General features: G+C 41.9%; 1 protein-coding gene across 6 annotated transcripts in view; it reads left to right on the top strand.

Moving 5' to 3' along the window:
* The window catches only part of AFF2 (ALF transcription elongation factor 2), a gene marked incomplete at its 5' end in the record, with an annotated part of 456,929 nt that overhangs the window by 400,810 nt on the left and 31,864 nt on the right, over positions 1–24,255 (top strand). For all 6 annotated transcript variants that reach the window (XM_080795304.1, XM_080795306.1, XM_080795307.1 and 3 more), the window contains 2 exons: positions 21,380–21,539; positions 23,234–24,238. In XM_080795304.1, the coding sequence (XP_080651430.1) occupies positions 21,380–21,539; positions 23,234–24,238 (1,165 nt within the window). The remainder of the gene's footprint in view (positions 1–21,379; positions 21,540–23,233; positions 24,239–24,255) is intronic.

Raw genomic sequence — 24,255 nt, forward strand, 5'->3', positions numbered from 1 at the left:
GGCTGTAATGACAAAATAATGCTTCAAGATGATGCATGTTATGGCTAAAAATCAGGGAAAAGAACTAGAGAGGGTTGGGGTGGAGTTGCAATTTTAAACAGAGTGGTCAGGGAAGGCCTCACTGAGAACTGGCATCTGGGCAAAGAACTAAAGGAAGTGAGGCCATGAGCCTTACAGAAGTTTGGGGGAAGAGCACTCCAGGAAGAAGAATATCACATGCAAAGGCCATGGGGCAGGCATGTACCTGTGTACCTGGTGTACCTAGAAAGAGTAAAGAAGATAGCTCAGTTGCAGCAGAGTAAGGGTGAGAATGTTAGCAGAGGAGGTCTGTGTGTTCACTGGGAATCATTGTACAAGAGATGGTGGGCCAATGGAAAGACTTGGGCTATGACTCTGAGTTGGGAGCCACTGGAAGATTTTGAGCAGAGGAGAGACCTGATCTGATTTCTGTCATAATAGGATCACACCATGGTTATTGAGAAATGACTGTGGGGGACAGGGGCAGAAGCAGAGAGAGCAGTAAGGAGGTTATTGCCATAATTCAGGTGAGAATGGTAATGGCTTGGACTATGGTAGGGGTGGTGAGGGTGGTTGGTGGATGGATTTGAGACATATTTTGAAGGTAATGCAGATAACATTTGCTGATGGGTTCACTGAATGCAAATAGGAAAAAAAAATACAGAAGTCAATAATGATTCCAAGAATTTTAACCTGAACACTTGAGAAAAATGCTATTGTTATTAACTGCATAATTCATTATAATTATTATCAATTGCCTGATAACAATGAGATCATATGGAAATATTGGAATAATCTTTTCCAATAAGTGCACCAGGAGAATGTTAGTCATTTACTAATATTGAAGGGAAAATGTGCAGAATACAAAAGGACATTTCTCTTAAGCCAGCGGCTCTGAGTTTGAACGTTCATCAGAATCACCTATGAAGCTTATTAAGAAATTCAGATAAGTGGGCCGCCTGGGTGTCTCAGTTGTTAAGTGCCTGCCTTCAGCTCAGGTCATGATCCCAGGGTCCTGGGATGGAGCTCCACATCAGGCTCCCTGCCCGGCGGGAAGCCTGCTTCTCCCTCTTCTACTCCCCCTGCTTGTGTTCCCCTCTTTTGCTGTGTCTCTTTCTATCAAATAAATAAAATATTTAATAAAGAAAAAAAAAGAAATTCAGATAAGTGATCACACCCTGAAACCTATGACCCTGAGATTCTCTGTTTTAAGCATATGTGTATGAGCACCCACGCCATGTTGTCACTGTTAGGTTTTACACCATTGAATGCATCAATGCCTGGTTTGTGGCCCATCACTAACCAGCTCTTACAATAAAATAGCTGATTGTTTTCAATAAAATGATCTCTTTCTCTGGGGTGTCTGTACTCATCAGCTCCTGTCCACCACCAGAGCAAATTGGCCACAGCCGATCTTATCAAAGGAGGAGGGCTTAGGAGGTTGATTGACTCACTTACGTGACCTTTAGTTCACTGAACATACTGCTGATTGACCTCAGTTCCTCTTCTCACAATGGAGAGAGATGGATTCATAAATCCCCAGGGTCCTCTATAGCTTCATGATTCTATGATACTATGATTCTGCTCTGTCATTATGAAACTGTTAATAGACAAAGGCCATTAGAACGGCGTTATTTACTAAACCAGAAACCTAATTAACAGTGATGGATATTTTATTTAAATTATATATGGGGTGGGGCACCTGGGTGGCTCAGTGGGTTAAGTCTCTGCCTTCATCTTGGGTCATGGTCTCAGGGTCCTGGGATCAAACCCTGCACCGGGCTCTCTACTTGGTGGGGAGCCTGCTTCCTCTTCTCCCTCTGCCTGCCTCTGCCTACTTGTGATCTCTTTCTCCCTGTCAGATAAATACTTTAAAAAAATAAAAAAATAAACTACATATGGGGATTAATCCCCAACCCCTTCAGGATAGCATAGTCATATAGCAATCAACCAAAGAAAGTCCCTGCCTGTCAGACATTAACTATGACTAATGTAGTTTGACGGTGCTCCACAGAAGACACATTGGAATCTTACCTTTCTAAGGAAAGGTAAGAGGTCACAGCCTTTGGAACAAGATCGTTAAGCAAGTTGCTTTACTTCCTAATCCTCCATTTTCTCACCTGTAAAATAGTATCAAGTGGGTTTGCCTGGCACAGGACCTGGCACACTGTAGGGGCCTAATAAATAATCATCGTCATCACCATTGATATTAACTAAAGAATAATTTGTAAGCATTATGCATTTTCAATTGTCATTACAGAAGGCTGCAAATAATTTTGTGAAAGCATATGTTTAAAGATTTTAGTGCTTGTTCTCCAATAGATCTTTCTGAAAATACACATATGGATGAACGATTGGCAGAAATAGAGCAGAACTTTTCAAAATGTGTGCCGGCAAAACAAACAGGAAAACAACCAAAAGGCGGGATTGTTGCTTCCCAGCCATTCACTGGCTGTTAGGCCTCAGACAAGTCACATACTAAGAAGTCAATAACCTTAGGGGCACCTGGCTGGTGCAGTTGGTTGAGTGTCAGTCACACTTGGTTTCCACTCAAGTCATGATCTCAGGATCATGAGATCAAGCCCCGACTTGGGCTCCATGCTCAGCACATAGTCTGCTTGAGAGTCTCTCTCCCTGCCCCTCCCCCCAACTCACACTCCCTCCCTCTCACTCTCTTTCTCTCAAATAAATAAATAAAATCTTCTTTTAAAAAAGCACTCAATAACATTAAATATTATTAGTATTACCATGACTACATGCAATGTGAGTAGTAGTGGTGCTTAAAAGAAATATTTTGGTTGAAGAGTGTTGAACAAAAGAAGATGGTTATGTTCCACCTCCTAATAACTTCTATAGATTTTGCACACAGGCATCAAAGTCAGAGGAGAGAAGAACAGCTTTTGAAATTAGATTTATATGAGAATTTCTCTTTATAAGCTGCAGATTGTTGATAGGCTAACAATAAGCTGAATTTTTCTGTCATTTGAAACCATATATATATGGTGAAATATATCTTCAGTTTCTGGTGAAGACACAGCCCCCACCAACCATGTGATCTTTAGTGTCAGGTGAACTCACCTCCCCCTAGAGGCTGAAAAGGAAATGAGAACCTTGTGCAAGCACAGAACGCCAGCTTTACCACTGCCATGTAATCATGAAGCTTGCCTGCAATTTGACTATTTCACAATAATTGCAATGTTTTCAATAAGAATGATAAAAAGGCAGATACAAAGGCAAATATCAAGGCCTCTGGCTGACAAAAGCAGATTTCAGAGAGAAATGAGAAAATAGCAACTGACTTCAGTAATAAAGAGAGTATATTTTATACTCCAGGTTTTTTGTTTTGTTTTGTTTTGTAAAATCATGACTTTCTAGTAAATGACATCCCAGAAGATATTTATCAAAGAGGGAAAGCTGTGGAAAGGAGCACCTCGCATTCGCTTTAATATTTCGCCTTTTCTTTTGACATTTTCTTGCCTAGAGATCTAATTCCATTAAATATGTACATTTTTTTTGGCTGGAAGTCTTCTTCATGTATCTCTCAGATAAATCTTAAAAGTACATAAGGTCTGTAGGGCAGCGTTTTTAAGTGCAAATGAGACACACAGTAGAATATTGTCTGTGAGGGTTTCCAAATTATTTATATTCCTACAGAGATTTACCTTGCACTTCCTGTGATAATGATAAGAGGAAAGGGAAGATTCCAATGTGCCTTCTGTGGAGCACCATCAAACTACATTAGTTATAGTTAATGTCTTACGGTCAGGGACTTTCTTTGGCTGATCACTACTTTGATTGGCTTTATTAAGCATTGTCATGATCTTAACTTTGCCTGATGGACAAGGGACAAGGACAAGACGTTCAACAAAGTGTCAAGTTAGCAGTGTTTTGGTTAACATTCCATTGTGTTTTTGGATATAGGTGTAGGTTGACTATTCTGTTTCACCTTTAGACTTTGCTAGAACCTTGCTTGGAGTGAAAGTACTTGCTAAATTGGGAGGATTATATTCCAGATTCTATGAACACTGTGGAGGGAATTGAAATGTCTTGGAGTACAACTTTCAAGCCTAAAATATTTTTAAAATTTACTTATTTTTATTTCTTATTTTTTAATTTTAATTCCAGTATTACTAACATACAGTGTTAGGTTAGTTTCAGGGACATGATATTGTGATTCAACAGTTCCATACATCACCCGATTTTCATCACAAGTGCCCTCCTTAATCTCCATCACCTGTCTCACCCAACCCTCACTCCCTCCCCTCTGGTAAACATCAGTTGATTCTCTAGAGTTAAGAGTCTCTTCAGTCCATCACCCCCCCCCCAATCCCTTATAGTTAACCCCTTACTAGTAGATGCCCCACAAATCCCAACCTCTGGAAATCATCAACCTACTCTCCATCACAGGAGTTTTATCTGTCAGAGTGTCATATAAATGGTACAGTGTGTACCCTTTTGAGTCTGAGTTCTTTCATCAATGTTGTTGTATGTATCTGTAGTTTGTTCCTTGTTTTCTGCTGAGTAATATTCCAGTTGGAGTGTACCACCATTTATCTTGTTGAAGGAGATTTGGGTGATTTCCAATTTGGGGCCATTCTGAAGATAAATGCTATAAGCATTCAAAAAAGAAAGAGTCTGTGTCTGGTTAGTCTCTTTTTCCCCTTTCTTCATTTGTTTTGCTTCTTAAATTTCACATATGAGTGAAATCATATGGTATTTTTCTTTCCCTGACTGATTTATTTCACTTAGCATTATATTCTCTAGCTCCATCTATGTTATTGCAAATGGTAAGATTTCATTCCTTTTTATGGCTGAGTAACATTCCATTGTGTATATACCACACCATCTTTATCCATTCATCAATCTATTGACACATGGACTGCTTCCATATCTTGGTTATGGTAAGTAATGCTGCTATAAACATAGGGACACATGTATCCCTATGAATTAGTGTTCTTGTATTCTTTAGGTAAATACCCAGTGGCGTGATTGCTGGATCGTAAGGTAGTTCTCTTTTTAACTTTTTGAGGAAACTCCATACTTTTTTCCACAGTGGCTGTGCCAGCAAGCTTAAAATCATGCAGCCATAATTTCTTCTCTTTATTTTTCATTCCTTACATCTGCAGCTATTTCCTGTATTCATAGGAAAGCAAGCTCTTACCATAAGGATTCACAAACATAGGCTTTAGAAGGCCATCTTTTATGGGTAGTCATTGTGGTTGGGGTCAGGGGGCTGTAGTTGGAGGGACCCAGAGTTGGAGTAGTCTAGATTTGTTTTTTGCTCTGCAACAGAACTCCTGCTTCATTACTCTCTGTTTTCTGGGTGTTATCTTTATACTGGGTAATACCTCAGTAAAAAAAGAGAAAATGCAAAGTCATTGAATAATTAAAGTTAGTCATAGCACCAAAAAACTACTGCAGGGCTAGAGTATTCAGGTTGGCACGTGACATTAGTCAGAAGCTCAGGACGGCAGTGCAGATTCCAGCCTCCTCAGACAAGCCAGCAGAATCATGGCAGCTGCTGGCCTGTGGCCTTGTGGGACAGGAGAGGAGACCACAGTGAAGAGTAGCTTTTCCTTTGCATTCTGAAAGCAGGAAACAAGTCTCTGTGATCATAAGCTTCTCCGCTTTCAGGTGACCTATATGAAGGCAACAAGACAGAAAGATCCTATATGTTCTCACCACACACACACACACACACACACACACACACATACACAGGAGCATGCATGCACATGCACACACAAATTATAATTACACAAGGTACAGAGGAGTTAACTAGCCCTATTGTGGTAATCATTTCATGATATATAAGTGTATCAAATTATCACATGGTACATCTTAAACTCACACAATGTGATATGTCAGTTATATCTCGATCAAGCTAGGGAACATAATAAAGACATTAGACATTAAGAAGAAAATTGTGAGAGCCCAGAGCAAAAGAAAGGGAATGAAGGGGAAAAATCTAGTCCTAAATGCAAATAAACCATGTCCCCAGTCCACCTTTGCCAGTTGGTTCGTCGGAGACATCTATCCACGGGAAAAGCTCATTCTTCTTTTCTTTGGATCATTGGATAATTGCCATAGCTTGACTCAACTAATTTTCCTATCACTGAAGACAAGGATGTGTTGAAGTTACTACATGGTGGAGGAGATGGTGGGAATGAGGGGAGAGCACAAAATCTGTTGCTTTTGCAAAATTGTCATCGAAAGGATAGCCAGAACATAAATGATACTGTTTTGGCTTCAAAAGGGTAAGCAGGTGTCTTCGAAGTCCCAAATGAGCTGTGTACAAGCTTGTACAAACAAGCGCAGAATCAGGCCTGTTTGTTATTCACACAAACAGAGTTTAAACCATCTGAATTCCACAGTTCCCAGAATTCAGATGGTGCACAATGGTCCATAATGAGCAGCACCTGTGCTTACCTCAATTACCAGACAGTTCTGAACAACGGCAGAAAGGGCTTACTAGAATTTTTTTTCAATAATAGATTTAGTTATGTCTTTCATAATTGGATTCAAAAGCTCAAAATTTCATTTTGCAACTTGTTCATAAAATTTGTATGAAAAAGTCTGGCATTTATTCAAAAGAAATAGTCTATGAAGGAAAAATTGCAAAACAGCCAAGCACTGGTAACTAAGCAGCCAAATTATAGTCCAAGCACTTGGCAAATACACCATCTTTTTATTATTTCAGTAATTGAATTTCTGTTAAAGCGTGGAGCATAATTTAACAAGAGGAATTTATTTATAATACAATAGTGTTTCAGTGATAAATGCATTATTATTGTCACTTTTAATGGAGTCTTATGTATTCCCTCTGAGACTGCGTGGCAGACTTTGAGACAGTCCCTGCACCAGTGTTGTTTGTAGACAATTGAATTAATTGGAGACAGGGTCATTAACTCGACCTGAATACCTCTGATTGCTTCTGTAAATAAGGTTAGAGAGCAAATGGCTAATCTTCATCGCCATTATAGATTCCTTTTACATTTTCACACTGCCTTGTATGTTAAGATCATTTTGCTAAGCAGCTTTTCAAGACTCTCTTCATATTTACAGTATTGTCTTGTGTGGCACATAACCATAATTGTTTCAGACTTATATTACATTCTCCATATCTTTATAAAACACGTAACTAGAAATGAACCTATGTTGAATCACAACTCATAAAAACCATCAGACCAATAAATGAATAAACCACAGAGTATAAGCCATCGTATTAAAGGAAAGTAAAATCACAGAGAAAAAGTTGCTTTGGTCTCCTCTTGCAGATCCGTGTACAATTTGGAAACACAATTAACACAGGATGGGCTCCTGAAGAGGCAGTCTCTAAAGAAAGAGCACAGCAAGGGAAGCTTTGATTAAAATCTCTCTATGTTCCAGTTGAAGCGGTGCCCTTTCTTACCCTTCTATGGCAACGTTAATAACATGCAAATTATAGGAAGTTGGGTTCTTTTTCCCTGTTCATTCCAAAATGGAGTTAACTAAGACCTATTTGAAATATAACTATTAAAAACATTTAAATATTTGACTTGTTATTTTACATAGATTAGAGGCATATGAGATATGTAGGGGGAGCTTAGGGGGAAAATTTCTCCTCTTCCAATGACTCAAATAATTCAAAAAGACATATACTGGAAACATTTCTAAAATGGACTTTCTCAAATTATTTTAAAATATAATTCAGAAAGAAAATGCCGTTAAAAATGGACAATATTGGGACGCCTGGGTGGCTCAATTGGTTAAGTGGCTGCCTTCGGCTCAGGTCATGATCCCAGCGTCCTGGGATCGAGTCCCACATCGGGCTCCTTGCTCCGTAGGGAGCCTGCTTCTCCCTCTGCCACTCTGTCTGCCTGTGCTCTCTCTCTCTCTCTGACAAATAAATAAATAAAATCTTAAAAAAAAATGGACAATATTATGTTGAATAATGAGACTATTACAAGACACCAGAATGAGGCAGAGGAAGAGGAAAAACGAAAGAAAAGAAAATCTGTGTTTAATTATTTTTCTTGACAAGATAAAAAAATTACTAAAAATATCAGAGATCATTGGTACTAAATCTGTACTACTACTAGGTCATCTGTACTACTAGAAAAGTGGGTTAATTCTACATATGCCATACCAACACCTGGAATTTATCATTGTCCAACCACCAACTGGAAGCCTACCAGTTTTTTCCAGCTTTATTGAGGCAGGATTGACAAATAAAAGTTGTATATATTTCAGAAGTACACTGTGTCATTTTCACAGACATATACATTGTGGGATAATTACCACAATCAAGCTACCTAACACATCTGACACCTCACAGGATCACCTTCTCTGTTTGCAGTGAAAATACTTGGTATCTACTCTCTTAGCAAATTTCAAGTACACAATACATTATTATGAACTATGGCCACTGGGGTGTAGGTTAGATCCCCACAACTTATTTATCTTACAACTGAAAATTTGTACCCTTTGACCAACATGTCCTTTTTCTTCCCAACACCCCAGCCCCTGGTAAGCACCATTCTACTCTCTGTTACTGAGTTGGACTTTTTTTTTTAATTTAATTTAATTTTTTTTTTAGATTCCACATTCAAGTGAGCCCATGCAGTATTTTTCTTTGTGCCTTATTTCATTTAGCATAATGTCCTCCAAGTTCACCCACATTGTCTCAAACAGCAGTATTTCTTTCTTTCTTAAGGCTGAATAATTCTCCATTGTAAATACATAGACTGCATTTTCTTTATCCATTCATCTGTTGGCAAACACTTAAGTTGTTTCCCTGTATTAGAAGCCTGTCAGTGCTCACGAGTTTCATGGCTAACTGAAAGAGTTCACATTTCCCTTGTCTACTTAATAAACCTTGTCCAACAGATAGAAAAATAACCACATTTCAGTTCTTTTGGACTTTTTTGTCTTTATATATTATTTATAAAACTAGCACATGATAAGACTTAATAGTTAATCCTCATACATGTGAGTGTACATTTGTGTCTCCTCTTAATACATGACTAGAACCCACGTAGAGGCTAATGCCAACATCAGCCAGCAACAATATGTTCTCTGCTAAATGTTGAATGCCCAGTATGTACTACAGAAGTCAACATTTCTGTCCTAAATCATGACATTATTTTTAAAATTAATATTATGTACCTCACTTGAAGGATGATATTGCTCCCAATATTGCTGTCCTTCTTAGCCAATCATCTTAACTGATGCCAAAACTACTTTACTTCTCTCAGTATTAGCCATCTTGGATTTTAGCTAGTAGATGTATACATACATATACTGTCACTCATGAGGCACGCACACACACTCACACACATACACACACTTAAACATGGGCACAAACACACATCTTTCAAACACCTTGAATTTGGGCATAATTGTCTGCAATATATGTTGAAACATAATTATTGTCAAAGGGAACATTTTAATATACAACCTTTCTGGAAAACATTTCTCCCAACAGTTTTCTTGTTTTTGTTTTTGTTTTTGTTTTTGTTTTTTGTTTTGTTTTGCCCACATTTCCAACTAGCAAAGTAATATACCCTGATCTTGTCATGATAAAGTTAGAGCACTGTAGACTCTTGGAAACTGCAATGAAATTGGAGATATCATTGATACCATCAGGCAAGAAAACATAGTCACATCTCACTAAAAGTGCATTTATCATGCGCTTTGCTAGTAAGCATATCTTTCTTGTTCTGTGTGTTTAATGCCCCTAAGTTGTGAACACTTTGTCTTCACTGTAACTCCCTAAGATGGACCTTTGTTTAAGGACCTTAGCTGGGGGAGGGGCCTATATAATTGTGACTTGCTATGTATGTAATGCTCAGGACATGCACACTCCCAAGTTTTTAGGCTGACCACAAATGTAATTTGCTTAGCCTCACAAGGCATTTTTAATTGTCTGTTTTTAAAGTCTTTTTTATTCTGAATTCTATCTTCTTTGTAATTGCTAAATTTCCCAAATTCTCTGCATGATAAATTTCTCCACGTGACAGATTCCTCTTAATGGCAAAATCAAACACCCTGACCTTATTACTACCAGCCTGTTTGTCATTATCACAGATCATGCCAGTTCTTGGAGAAATGCCTAAGTTTGTTTCCATTTGTTTCTAGGTCATCTTTTAGGTGGCTCTGTGTTCATTCATGATATAGGATTGCCATTCTTGTTGCTATTGATCTAGATTCAAGTGTAAGCCCTGCCATTCCATATACAGGGGTCAGTGTTGATGAAGGCTACCTGTGCTCAGCTACCTTATTCCTGGTGGTTACAACCAGACTTTTGTCTAAAGCAAGCTGGATGTGAGATGAGGCTAGTGTGGCCCCCTCTTCTCTCATTTACACTTGACCTCCTTTAATTTAGCATTGATGAGAAGGGAGGCTGTTAGCTGGAAGGCAAGATTTTGGGGCAGAGAGCAATACAAGATTAAGAAGATCCAGTGTTTCTTTTGTTGTCATTCAAAATAACAGGCACCAGGAAACTCTGTTTAAAATAGCTGGGCTTTTTTACTTAGAAGGCTTCTGTATGGAGGCTTTCCGGTGTCAGCTTTAAATATGACATTGATAGTCTTAGGCAAAAAATGGGAGTGAATTCTTGTAGAAACTGTCCTTTTTTTTCCTGCCTGTTTATTAAAGATCTTTGTGATTTATAGTAAATGCTGGGGAGGATTTTCAGGCCCATTTATCATGGGAAGGGAACACCTTCTTGTTCTTAATGTGAGTGTGTCATAATTAGCAAGACATGTGGGCTAAGAGATTTAGTTCTATCTTTTGTGAAAGTCCTTCAACCTCATATTTAATCCCAAATTGATTGAATATTTTTTCTTCCATGAGGAAATTAATTATGCCACTAGAAAAACCATCAAGTAGAAAGGGAGTTAATATCAAGCACAATGTAGACAGGGCTGGTTAATGTATCAAAATGATATGACAAGAGTAGCTCACATTTCACATGATTTGGAATAATGGAATCATCATTTTAATTAAAAATAAGAAGGTCTGTGTGTATGTGTAGCATGCAGTTTCCATAAGAGCCACCATTTATTTCTCATGTTCATGCATGTGCGTGCACTTTGCAACCCATCAACAACTGTTGCTGTAAATAAAAATTACATTAAAATGACCATCCTGAGAAGTTGCGTTTTTGCCATGGAACTGAAGCTGAAGAAAGAGGCAGGTGATGATGGACTAACATCTAACCAACCGGTTGAAAGATTGACATTTTGGAGTTAAGTATTGTTCTTTACCAGGTGATCTCGTCTGAGTGGATTTTCTACACCTTATGAGGCCAGTTGGAATACTTTTTTCATAACAAGAAAATCACATGCAAGTTATTATGCTGGACACCTTAGGGCACACAAAAAATGACTGTAAACTCTGGCACCTGCCATCAAAAAAATGGACAATTTAGTTGCATAGGCAAAAGGTTAGCCTGATGAAAGAATTTGAGAATAATTAAGTACTAAATGGTGATGCAGGTAGTGGAAAGAAATCAGAACAGGGAGGTATCAAGGAGAATTAAAGTCATTGGAAAGGACCTTATGTTATTTAAATTTGAGCTTAAAAGATAATGATTTAAGCAATCAGAAGTGGGGGGAAGTGTTCTAGAATAAACAGGCTAAGCAAAGGCTTGGAGACAATGCAGGAGGAGGAAGGAGACAAAAGTCACAGATGTGCTGGAAAGAGAGGGAAATTAAAACTGGGACTAAGGTAGGGTGTCGATGGAGATAGATCTCCGGCAAATCCCCGTAGAGAAGAGCACATCTGCCCACGAGGGAGTCATTGTGAATTCTGAAACCTAGAGATCTCATGTTGTACATGGTCATTGGGACCAAGTACAAAAGAAGTCAAAGCTTTTAGTCCAACAGGGAGCAAGGTCAAGGAGAGTAAGGGAAGAACACCTGACTTGCAATGGGAAGTGGGGAGGACAGGGGTGGGTGGTCACAAATGAAAGCAGTCTCAGTAGATCAAAGAGTTAAAAAGTCTGATTACTGGGCCTATGGAAGTTTCTAGTGGTGAGGAAGCAGAACCAGCATGCATTGACCGCATCTGTAAGAAGTGTCTGTGATGGAAGAAGTTCAGTGACTGTTTCCTGATTTGGAACCTGCAGCCTAGTCCCACCAAGCAGGGCTGTCTGAGCATCTTCTATTCCTCATGGTATGTGTTACGTTACTGCCTCTCCCTCATGGTAGGGTGACACACTGCAGTGCTGTGAGTTGTAATTTTTGTCATTCACCTGAGTCTTTTAATGCTGATGTTTGTAATGTATCTCAGGCACTATTATGAAGGCACATTTAGTAAGGAAACTGTATGAGTTTTATATTAGAAATTATGGATGTGACTTTGAATGTCATTCATCGAATGCCCTGCCATCCCACACACAGAAACTTTTTTTAAGCTATTCCTTTTATAATTTAAAAAAACCTTTATTTTAAAAGCACATATATCAATATTCATAAATCTATGGGGATATTACTAGAAGAAGCATAAGAAACATTAACCATGAAAAATGTTGGAAAACGGGGTGATGGACTATAGAGGATCCGAAGGTCTACTTTTCCCTCTGTCCCTTTCAGTAACTTTTGAATTCAGTATCAGTTTATCACCTATTTAAAAACAAATACAGGTTTTGAAAAGATAGAATGATGTGAAAGATAAAGGACATGTAAATTTCCCCTACCTACTCCTCAAAATCTATTCGTATATGTGAAGGAGTTATCTGCTGTGAGCTGTTAAGTCTCCTCTGGACCCAGTGAAATTTGTCATTTGAATCAAATGCAGCATGGTCTTGCTGGCATAGAGCGCTGATGGCCTTCAGTGTTTTCAACATCACATTCTTGCAGACTTTCTCATTCAGCCCCTTGAAGAAAGCATTCAGAATTAATTCTGTGTCCCCATTGCCTTTCAGTATGGTGACAAGTGTGAATTTTGTAGCGGATCCCCGATTGCTTTCGTTTCCTCGAGCCGATTTGGTGTTGCCAAAAGAGTCACAGTAGCCTGGTGAAATCCCCCCTCAGACCCCAGCTGCACAACTTTGGCTTAGAGGTTCTGGAGCTTCATGGGTAAGGATATCTGTTGTATCCTTACCCATGAAGGCGGTAAGGATATCTGTTGTATCCACCCCCCACTCACTGTTCTTATGGCAACCAAATGAAGTCATGGGAGTAAAAATGCCAGCACATTATCAAGTGCTCTGCAGTGCAAAAAGTATTTTGGTCTCATTGCTTCAATGATGACAGTATCCTCTTGGGACCGCAGAGACATAGACAGTAGGTGGTGGAGGTACCCAGGGACCCTTTTCCCAGAAATCTATAGAGAAGACTCATTTAGGGCTTTACTCTAGGGCATCTTAGGTGCACAAAGCATTTGAGTGTGTGTGTGTGTGGTTGATAAAGCCTCCAGCCATCGAAGCTTTTTTTCTAAATCAAGCGTCTGTGATACATCAGGTAACAAATCAGACCTGAAGGAGACCAGACAATACTGATAAAAGATTGGCATTGAGAGACATCAAAGAAGAAATGTAGTCTAGGGAGAGGTTGGAAGAGGGATGCCCGCTTCCCAAATCACGAGGCAGCTCTAAGCATGATGGGCAACAGAAAGAAGCCATCAAACAGGGAAAAAGGCAGAGGCTTCTGCTGAGCTACTCTGAGCCTATCTCCAGCCTGCTTCATACTATCCTAGCATCTTCAGCCTTTCTGTTGCCCAGACTCTTGTGCCCACCTCCAGACCACTTCTGCGCATACAGTGATTCTCTTCTGGGTTTAAAACACCCAAAGTAAATAGCATGCTCCACATTGGATTTGTGACTGATGGAATTCTTTGTTGGACCTTGTTAGAGATTTTCTGGCATTCATATCCATATGAATATGAATCATTCATTCTTTGCTTTGGTAGAGAGCAGGGCTCATGGGAGTCGGCATTCATGGTCACTTGCCTGCCTTCATTCTCTCCCTTGCTCCCATTTTTGTCAATGCGCTTTAAAGGCAAAAGGGACAAAAATACCTTGCTGGTTATGATTTTTTGCCACCTGTATAGCTATTTGATGGAAGCAGCTCTGACTGATAGCAGAAAAGTCTGTGTGGCTTTTAATTATTTCCAGAAGAATTTAAATGCCGGTGTATTCTCCCAAATGAAAGGTGTGGTGTTCTCAAGACGTCACTGGCCCATTAGCCAGCGCTGACCAGCCTTACCGGGTGCATGCTGGCACCTCCATGGTGCTATCTCACCCCAGAGGGTACTAGGTGGAAGCCAGGTACCTTGGGTTGGGTTTGGTTTTTTGTTGTTGTTGTTTTGTTCTGTTTTTTTTTTTTTCATTTATTTGAAACTGCACATTGAACTTTGTCCCCTTGTATCCTTAAAACAATTTTTCACCTTGACATTGTTTGGTACTAAGTCTCAGTGTTCTGGAAGTAGTAAGAGTGTCCCAGCTGCAGCCATTCCTACAGTGGGTCCCACCCTTGCCTCAGCCAGGCTAGTGGCAAGTTGCCTTTAAGATTTGCAGAGAGCCATGGGCCTCATTCAAAGGTTGTTGGCCTTTGGCCAACCACTGGTAGAGGCAGGTAGCCTCAGTAACATTGTAAGCTTCTCAGAAGGAATCCGATACAACGTCTTCAGCCACAATTGCCCAGTTGACTTAAAATGGCATAAGGTGGTCCAATTTGCCTGTTGGTAAAGGAGGGCAGAATAATTATAGAAACATAAAATCCACAGTTGATCTCAAAAGTGTGTTTTTTTCCTCAGTTTCAAAATGCCCAACTTGGGTTTTGCCCCAGCAGCTTATGTCTGAATAGCCCATGAGGTTTTAGCCTCACTGCTCTCTGTATGGCCCACCAACCAGGAATATCAGCCTCACTGGGCAGTGGGTTAGAAACGCAGAACTCGGGCTCCATCCAGGCCTAGTGAATTCAACCCTGCATGTTAATGTCTCCCGCTGAGTTGTGTGTATACTAATGTTTGAGAAGGCTCACCTAAATGTGTTCACTAGGTCCTCTCACAGCCTATGTGATATAGTAGACCCATTTTACAGATGAGGAATCAGAAACCCTATGTTAAGTGCTTAAGTATCCAAGGTAACACTCAAGAGATCTTTTGACTTCCAATCCCGTGTTCTTCCCACTAGATTAAAACTACCTCTTTAAAACCAGTAGGAGAGGGAGCTCTCCTCTATTGACTAGATGGGTTGCTGCCTGATTCATGAATCTTATAAACCCATTAGATCTTTAAAATTTAAAAAAAAAAGCAATAGAGGAAACATAGCTATTTAGATGTGTGAAATAGAGTAAAAATGGAGATAGGCCACAGGCAGGAAAAGAAGACAAGGGCGTGCAGCTGGTCAGGCCCCAAAAGTCCCCTGGGTAGCTCAGTCATTAAATGTCTGACTCTTGGTTTCAGCTCAAGTCAAGAGCTCAGGGTAGTGAGATCAAGTCCTGTGTCTGGCTCATGCTGGGCAAAGAGCCTATTTGAGATTCTCTCTCTCTCCCTTGCCCCTACCCCTCACACTCTCTCTCTCTTTCTAAAGTAAAATAAAATAAAAATAAATCATTGAAAAGGAAAAAAAAAAGGCAGATACCCAGTGTGCACATGTTGAACAAAGATTATCTCCAGTGTAGCCAAATTACAGCTGGAAGTGATTCGCTTATCAACATTCATCAACAGCGTTAGTGCCTTAACACCAAAGACCCTTGATCCTGAGTTGCTGGTGATGCTATTGGAATATGAAGCACTCTACTTTCAAACTTGGGGGCCGCCCAGGAAGGCCACCAGGGAGGAGGATGCTGCTGGCAACACACTCTCCTTACTTTTTGCCCAATCCCTGTTTCCACCAGGAAAACTCTGCCTTTATCTGCTTTAGTATCATACTTCTGCATATGCTTTCTACTGGATAAGGGGGCTAAAGGGATTTCCTGGACATGGGTAGGATGGAGGTCAGAACTACTGACTCAGACCAAAAATGGATTCTCCTACCCCCTGGCTGGGATAGGTTCAGGGTTCAGAGTATCTGCCTCTAGTGGCCTAGCACGGTGAGGCAGATTGTTCTAATTCTAGAACCCAGAATTCAGAAAGGAGAATGAGGAAGAGGGGTAAGAATAGCAATAAATTTCAATTCCTTTGCCCCAGGGCCATCCCTTTACAACTTAATGATGACTTCAAATATGGAAGCATTTCAAATTATCTTGTAGATAGACGTTTCATTCCTATAAAACTGGAAAAAGTTCATGTTGATGAAATTCGTATGAGTCTCAACAAAAGACAAGGGTTTAATACAGGACTCCCCATCAACCATCTCCTGCTACATGTTGTTGGCATATCCAGTCATGTGCCAAATATGTTGCCAAGATCAATACGTCAGGCCTTGCTTGCCAGACCCTTCCCATGTACGTTTCCCACCACAAAATTGTCATCCGTTCTGGATCCTTTCGTTTTTGATGCCCACACAGCTTGATTGAGCAGAATGGCCAATTCATCATTTCTGTTTATCTCCTGAGAAAGGAATTTACAGTTAAATTAGGATTAGAATCAGTACTGATGCAGATGTTTGGCTTTCTGGAGGCTGTTAATCTGAATTAGTGAAAAGTCTGATTTATAAAATAGCCCTACAGAAATGCAGCCTTAATCCTCTGAGGCTCACACAAGAGCTCTGTGACTGATAAAGTGTTGCCAAGAGCAGTACACTGCAGAACTGCCTTAAGGAGCAGACTGGATTGTGCAGACATGTCCCCACATTATTCCTCTGGGGTCCTAAAAAGTTCCTTTCACAATCCTTTATACAGTGCACTTTCATAAGGATCAGAACCTTTGAGCTGGAAAATATTTTAAAGATCATCCAAACCCACTTGGGACTCACGATAGGAATATATCTACCATATTCTCTGTTGCTGGCTACCTGATCAACCAAAGGCATTGGCTCAGTGGCCTACAAAGCCTTGGCTTCTTTCTGGGGCCATTCCTACACATTTTTTGAGAGAGGGCACAGGAGGGAGGGGTAGGGGGGAGGGAGACAGAGAATCTTAAGCAGTCCCCACGCCCAGCACAGAGCCCATGTGGGGCTTGATCTCACCACTCTGAGATCATGACCTGAGCTGAAGTCAAGAGTCAGATGCCTAACTAAGTAAGCTACCCAGGCACCCCAGCTGTTGATTTTTAAGTCTTTCCTGATGTTGAGATGATATATTTCCAACTAGATCTCTAGCTCATTGGCCCAGTTTCACCTTGGGAGGCCCTCAGAACAAGCCACCCACTTTCACACAGGACAGACTTTCTGGGTTTTTGAAGACCGTCACCATCTGAACCTCTTCCTCCCTGCCCCAGAATCTTCTCCAGGCAAAGTCATTCCAGTTCCTTCATTCAGCTTTCCAACTCTCTATCTTCTGGTATCACAAACTGAACCTCTTTATTGCAGAAGAGGCCCAGTCAGTGTAAGCATAGAGAGACTGTCATGTCTAGACACTAAGGTGCCTGGACTACCTCTCAAAATCCACCTTTCTCCCTGGTATGCTCAAGCCTTCCACAGCAGGGCCAGCCCTGCCTGGACAAGGCATTGGAAATCCCTCCCAAACTTCTCTCCCACTGACCTCTTTGATCCCCTTCCTAGCCCTGGATTTCCCCTGGTAAGATCTTTGATTTACTAAGCCAGCTCCTTTGCCCTCAGTCTGGCCCCTGACCATGAGGACCTACGAATTGGGGTTGGGGTTAAAATGAGGTTTCACTACTCACTGAAGATGGCTCACGCTGAGGAACACAATACCAGAATCGGATCTCTGAAAAGGTTGAGCCACTGACTTCGAAGTTGGTACAAATGTAGGTCCTTTGAGAAGTTTTATTGTATCAGGGTGAAGTCATAGAGTACCACTGTAATATTTACAGACTATGGATAGATGGTTTAGTATGATGAATGTTAATGATTTTTAATATAACACATTATCTTTGTTGTCACCACTAGCATTCTTTTAAAAAAACAGATGACTAAAATATAAGAGGAAATGGTGCATGGACAATAATTCTAATATAGTTTGGTGAATGAAGAATGTATTAAATGCACATTACTCTCTCATCTCCTAGGCAGAACCAAGTATTGCATGATCTAGCTTCTCTCGTAGCCACTTTAATATATATGCAGAAAATGAATTGGCGATGTATGAAAATAAATGTAGCAGAAGGGGCAATTTAACTAGCTGAACAGCTAACGGGTCTCAGTGAAAATCTGTGAGTAAAATACTCTGATGATTTGCCCACTCAAAAGTTCCACCGTGGATTCTAGGCAAGAGTGTGATCCTTGGCCAGTCATTCTCATATTGATGTTTGCACTGCTGGGTGCAAGGTGGGCCCAGAGGAAGTGAGAATCAAACAGGCTCAAATATGTGGCTTACATTCCTCCACAGGCTGGGTGTAGCCAGAATCTCCAGCAAGCCTGGGAGGTTGCAAGCAAGGCAGAGGGAGGTACTGGGAAGAGCAATTTTGCTTCCATTTTAAACAACTCTTATTCCCTCCCTGTTTCCAACTGCCCAGAGAAAGCAGTTCTTTTTTCATTAAGATGCTCAAGTCCTTCACCCCCAGCTGTAATCCTCTTTGTACCCTCTCTGAATTCAAGTCCACCTTCCCTGTCATCCCCAAGCATCCATGTTCATCGGGGTGGGTATGAAAACCTGGTGAGCCTCTTCCTTTTCTTTCTACACTAGTCTCCCTCAAGGGGACATTGTCCATACTGACTCATCACGGGTCCTTACTAAGAACACAATAGATAAAGTTGTAAGAAGTCTTAGGGAAAATAATCATAGGTCTCATTCTGTTGAGTCTCAGTCAAGGTCACGCTGAGGTTTAAAAGAGTCTTTATTTCATATCCATATCTATCTATATTTACTTATACATATAGTTATAGTCCGCTTTTCATATATGGTTTCTGCCCACATCCATGATCCCTTAATCACAATTCTGAAATTTAAAAAGTCCTGAGAGCTGTCATCTTCCTGAACTTTGAGACAAATTCATTTCATGACAGAACCTGACCTCTTACTGTTAATGTTATTGTAGCAATATTAGTGAGTTTTATTAAGGGACACTGCATCAAAAACTAATGACGTATTTTATGGTGACTAACATAACACAATAAAAAAAGGGATCCTTCCCCAGATCCCACTTGAGCTATTATATATATATAACATGGTATATTTACATTGTTAAAATTTAAAAATCTGAACATCAGAATTCTTTTCCCTTTCAGAAGACTTTGGATAAGGAACACCTGTGTACAAACACACACATATGCAAGTTTCCGTCTATGTCCGTGAAGCTTTATTGCGGTGGAGCTGATGACTAACTTTATGTGTTTCACCTCAGTGCATTCGTTTTTAGTGAAATAATCCCTGGGATTGTTTTGCTTCTTACAGCAATGGCTCAAAAATAATCCAGTAAATGGAAACTCTATCCAGAAATATTCCAAAGTCAATCTAGACTTGAGTTTGGTAATATTGGGATAAGTGGAGTCTTAAGAGAAACCAGACATGAAGCACAGATATGAAAGAAAACTAGAAAACCACTTGATTGTATCTCAGCCCAGCAGTCCCTCGGCTCAGGGCTGCGGCTGTTCCATGCTGGACCTGAAATGTTACTTGGGAGGAACCGAGGCCAAGTTAGCATAATGTCTGGATTGGTCTCATTAAATCTGTTCCCTCCATCTTTATTTAGTAACCAGAAACAAAAACAATTGATTAGATTTAGAGGGTACTGTGCATAAATGTGGAGTCTTTACTGCCATAAAAGAGAGACCTGCAAAAGAACGAAGCGAAGGAGAGTCCTGGGTCGGAGGACCCTACCCCCCCACCCCCCCACCCCCCGCTGTCGGGGACACACAGGCACGCAGGCGTGTGTGCGTGCATTTTCCCAAGGGATACAGTCCCCTATTTCCTCTGCTTCCCCTAATCTCTTGGTGTATTTGGCAGAGAAATGTACTTTCGGATAGCATTTACTTAGCAGATAGCATTTTAAAATGAGCTTTGCTTTATGAAAGAAAATACCTAACTGGGAGATTAAGAAGGCAGTCTTTAGGGAGGTAAGGCACATGGAGTGAAAAGGCTCTCTGCATTGGACAGGTGGGGGCAGGCAAGGAATAGTGCTCTGTGCCTCCAGAATCTTGGGCGGAGGGGTCCTTGGGGTCCCTCTCACTCCAGTTTGAAAGTGGGACCACAGGATGAGGTGCCCCTGGGATGAGGACTGCACTCTCCTGACTGAGTTGAAGTGGGGAGAGAGCCTAGCTGGGAGCTGGGAGCATGAGTAGCAGTGAGCCCAGCAGATGGTGGGGGGGCAGCCACTGGCACAGCAGCAATACTCACCACCATTGAACTTACTTCCAAGGAGGAGACTGGGCTGCTGAGACGGGAGTGGGGGTGAGGAGAGTCCTCCCCACCCCCGAGGCTGGAACCACACTTCTCACAGTGAGCCTGAGGACGGGGTGAGGATACCACCCACCATGGCAAGAGAAGGTGCAGGCTGATTTGTTATGGGCACGGGGAGCAAACAATTAGTAAGGAAGACTATCGATTATCAATGAAGGCAGAGTGGCAAATGGTGTCAATTTCCAAATACTTTGCTTGGTCAGCTTTACAGATTTGAAATCAATCATTAAACTTGCTTGGTGCCTTATGAACATATCTCCTTCTAAGAGTATTACAATGAGTTGATAAAAATTAAGGTGGAGGAGGCCAAGAAATGTGACTCTGGCCCCCTCGGTGCTAGGTGCTGGGCACCAGCAGTGAAAATGTTTTTCACAATCCCTGCCCTTGGAGTTCCCATCTCACTTCTCCAACTAGTGGGAGGCAGAGGCCAGCCTCTCTCCCTGTGGACCTTAGTTTCCCCTGATTAAAATGGGGGTTGAATTCACCCCTCCTTTGTGAGAGGACTATACTATGTGTATAGCTCAGACCACAGCCCCATGACAAACCTCTGGGATTCTGAACAAGATGGCCATAGGAAATGAAAACTTATCTCAACCCAAAAAGCATGGGATCATTAAGAATCTATGGCTATGTGTCAGTCTGTAGCATCTGTCTCTGGGTCCAGAAGGCATGCACCCTTGGCTTAAAGAGTTCATGTGGAATGCGGGAGGCTAGGCTTTTCTGAGAGGGAAGGTAGTGTCGTGGAACCCAAGGAACTTGGCCACATTCAGGCCCTGTTCTAACGAAACGTTTGACCTTCAGCCACTCACCAGGCCTCCTGAGCCTCATATTTCCCATCTATAGAATACGATGGTGTACTCCACTCAGCCTGCATCTGACAGATCACAGGCCCTGATGCTGTGCGAGGGCAGGTCCTTGTCCTGATGATGGGAGACGAAGCGAGGCAATGAATGATGTCATTTTCCTTTCAGCCCACTCTTGGCCACACCTCAGCCGCCACCCACAGTGCCAGCCAGTGGGGGATCCGGCAGCTCCAGTGACTCTGAGAGCAGCTCTGAGTCAGACTCAGACACCGAGAGCAGCACCACCGACAGTGAATCCAATGAGGCCCCTCGTGCGGCCACTCCAGAGGTGAGGGGTGTGGGGGCTACGAGTGCGATTTGCCTCTCACCTGTCACCGGGTTGGGTGGCACTCCCAGTGCACATGCATGCGCACATGCATGCGCACACACACACACACACACACACACACAAACACACACCCGACACAATAAATACTTCAGTAAAGTACTTGGGTATCTGAAAGCATTTTTCCCTCTAAAACATATAAGTGCACGGACCCTAAAAGATGGACATTCCTTGCTATGTGACTCACTTAGCTCCTCCAAGTCCCCAGCTTCTCATGTGTAAATCTGGAAGAGTCATAACTGGGTTTTCAACTCTTTTTTTAAGAGAACCAGTCAACCAGACCTACTTCTGGCCCCAGGGATACCACTCCTGACTCCGGGTTAAAGTGATGAGTTGCCACTTGGCAAGGAAGACCCAAGAAATGGAATGGATTTTTGAAAATTTTGGTTGCATCCTCCAAATGTGTTTGATGATAATTCATGAAAATATTGAACACGGCTCCCTAAAATACCCAAATTACACTTTGAAATAAAAAACAATGAGCTCTTCCCCTCCCGTCCTTGCTGAGTCCAGAATGACCCCTCAGTGGTCCCAAGCCTGTACCCCTTACAGCAGGCAGACCCACTCCGGGTCTCCATGCACACGTGTTCATTATCATCAGAAAGAAATATTGGAGAATGCAGTAGCACCAACCCCGCCATTAGTCATAGCCAGCACTGTTTGAACATGGGCCCTGGGCTGAGAAGCTCTTGACCTTCACTTTTTCATGTTATCCTCATAACACTTCTCTGGGGTCCTTGTTGTTACTATTCCCATTTTATGGATTAGAGAATAAGGTTCTGAGAGGTTAAGAGAGAACTTTCCCCAGCCCTTGTCTGTCATTGCCCCGTGTGCGGTGGACTCACAGCTACTCAAATGTTTTTAATTCTGTCACCCTCTATTGGCTGGCACCATTAAGCCTCAGCTGATTGGCTTTCAAAAGAAGAGCAGTTTTAATAAAAATGATGGCTCTTTTAGTTCAACAGGCAGAATTCAGAGTTGGAAATCAAGCACCTGAATTGTACGCATCATTTCCGTGGCTTAACAGTAGACACTAATGTCTGCATCCGTGTCCCCATTGACTGGTTATTGCCCATAGACTGGGAAAGTGTGGTGGTTTTGGGGAAGTCAAATCTTTTCATCCTTCAGTAAAAATAGAAAAGGCTTGTCCTTTTTTTCAGTGAATTACAGCACCATAGAGAAGGCACTGGGACTTTGGCGAATAGAAAATCTTTCGTGTTGAATTACACTTGAGGCACGTTCACATTGCTTTTCAGGACCCAGAATCATTACTTCTGCCTCCTGGTGAGAGGTTGAGCAATGAGTCCCACCAAAGGATTTGGGGAACAGGTTTCCCAGCCAGGCCTCCATGCCCACCCTCTGGGAAAACTCTCCGAGAATAATTCTTTCCTTCCTATCCAGAGTGGAGACTGCTTTCAGAAGAGGGGTGGAAGTTTGTTGCAATAAGTAGATCGAGGCTGGTTTGTGGAGTATTTGTCTCTCTGGGTAATTTGATGAATTTAGATTCCATGTGTGTCTTTAAATGTGTGAATGGGCACTTAACATCCGCAGCTTTTATCAACACTCAGTGTACTAAGGGTCCTTCTGGATTCTTCCGAGATGTGAGATTCACTCTTGCTATTATTTCTCATCTGCAGCCTGAACCGCCCTCCACCAACAAGTGGCAGTTGGATAAATGGCTTAACAAAGTGACATCCCAGAACAAGTCATTTATTTGTGGCCAAAATGAAACACCCATGGAGACAGTGTCTGTGCCTCCTCCTATCATCCAGCCAATGGAAGTCCAGGTCAAAGTGAAAACAACCCCCAGCCAGATCCTGGCTGAACCCAAAGAGAGGCCTCTCCTCAGTCTTATCAGGGAGAAAGCCCGTCCACGGCCAACCCAGAAAACTCCAGAAACCAAGGCTTTGAAGCATAAGTTGTCGACAACTGTTGAGACAGCCTCTCAAAGGACAATTGGAAAAAAACAGCCCAAAAAAGTCGAGAAGAACACCAGCATTGACGAGTTTACCTGGCCCAAACCAAATATTACCAGCAGCACGCCCAAAGAAAAAGAAAGCATGGAGCTTCCTGACCCACCAAGAGGCCGCAACAAAGTCACTGCCCACAAACCAGTCCCTAGGAAGGAACCGAGGCCAAACGTTCCCCTGGCTGCTGAGAAAAAGAAGTACAGAGGGCCTGGCAAGATTGTGCCCAAGTCCCGGGAATTCATAGAAACAGATTCATCCACGTCCGATTCCAACACTGATCAGGAAGAGACCTTGCAGATCAAGGTCCTGCCTCCTTGCATTGCTCCGGGAGGCAATACTGCCAAATCCAAGGAAGCCTGTGGCGCCAGCTTGACCCTCAGCTCCTTGGTCAGCAACAGTAGCAACAACAGCCTAACCACCGGTAGTGAAGAGCCTGCATTTTCACCCACCCCTGTCATGCAAACCGAGCTGTCCCCGCTACGAGATCATGAGAACCTGAAAAATCTGTGGGTGAAGATTGACCTTGACCTGCTGTCTAGAGTACCTGGCCACCACTCACTGCAAGTGACACCAGCCAAGCCAGACCCCAAGGAGCCTGCGTCCAAGCCCAAGCGCCAGACCACGGCTGCAGCAGCTGAAAAACCCATCCTGAAGGGCAAGCGTAAGCACAAGGTAGGCTGTCCTCCCGT

This window comes from Martes martes (genome assembly GCF_963455335.1).
Source record: "Martes martes genome assembly, chromosome: X".
Taxonomy (NCBI): Eukaryota; Metazoa; Chordata; class Mammalia; order Carnivora; family Mustelidae; genus Martes; species Martes martes.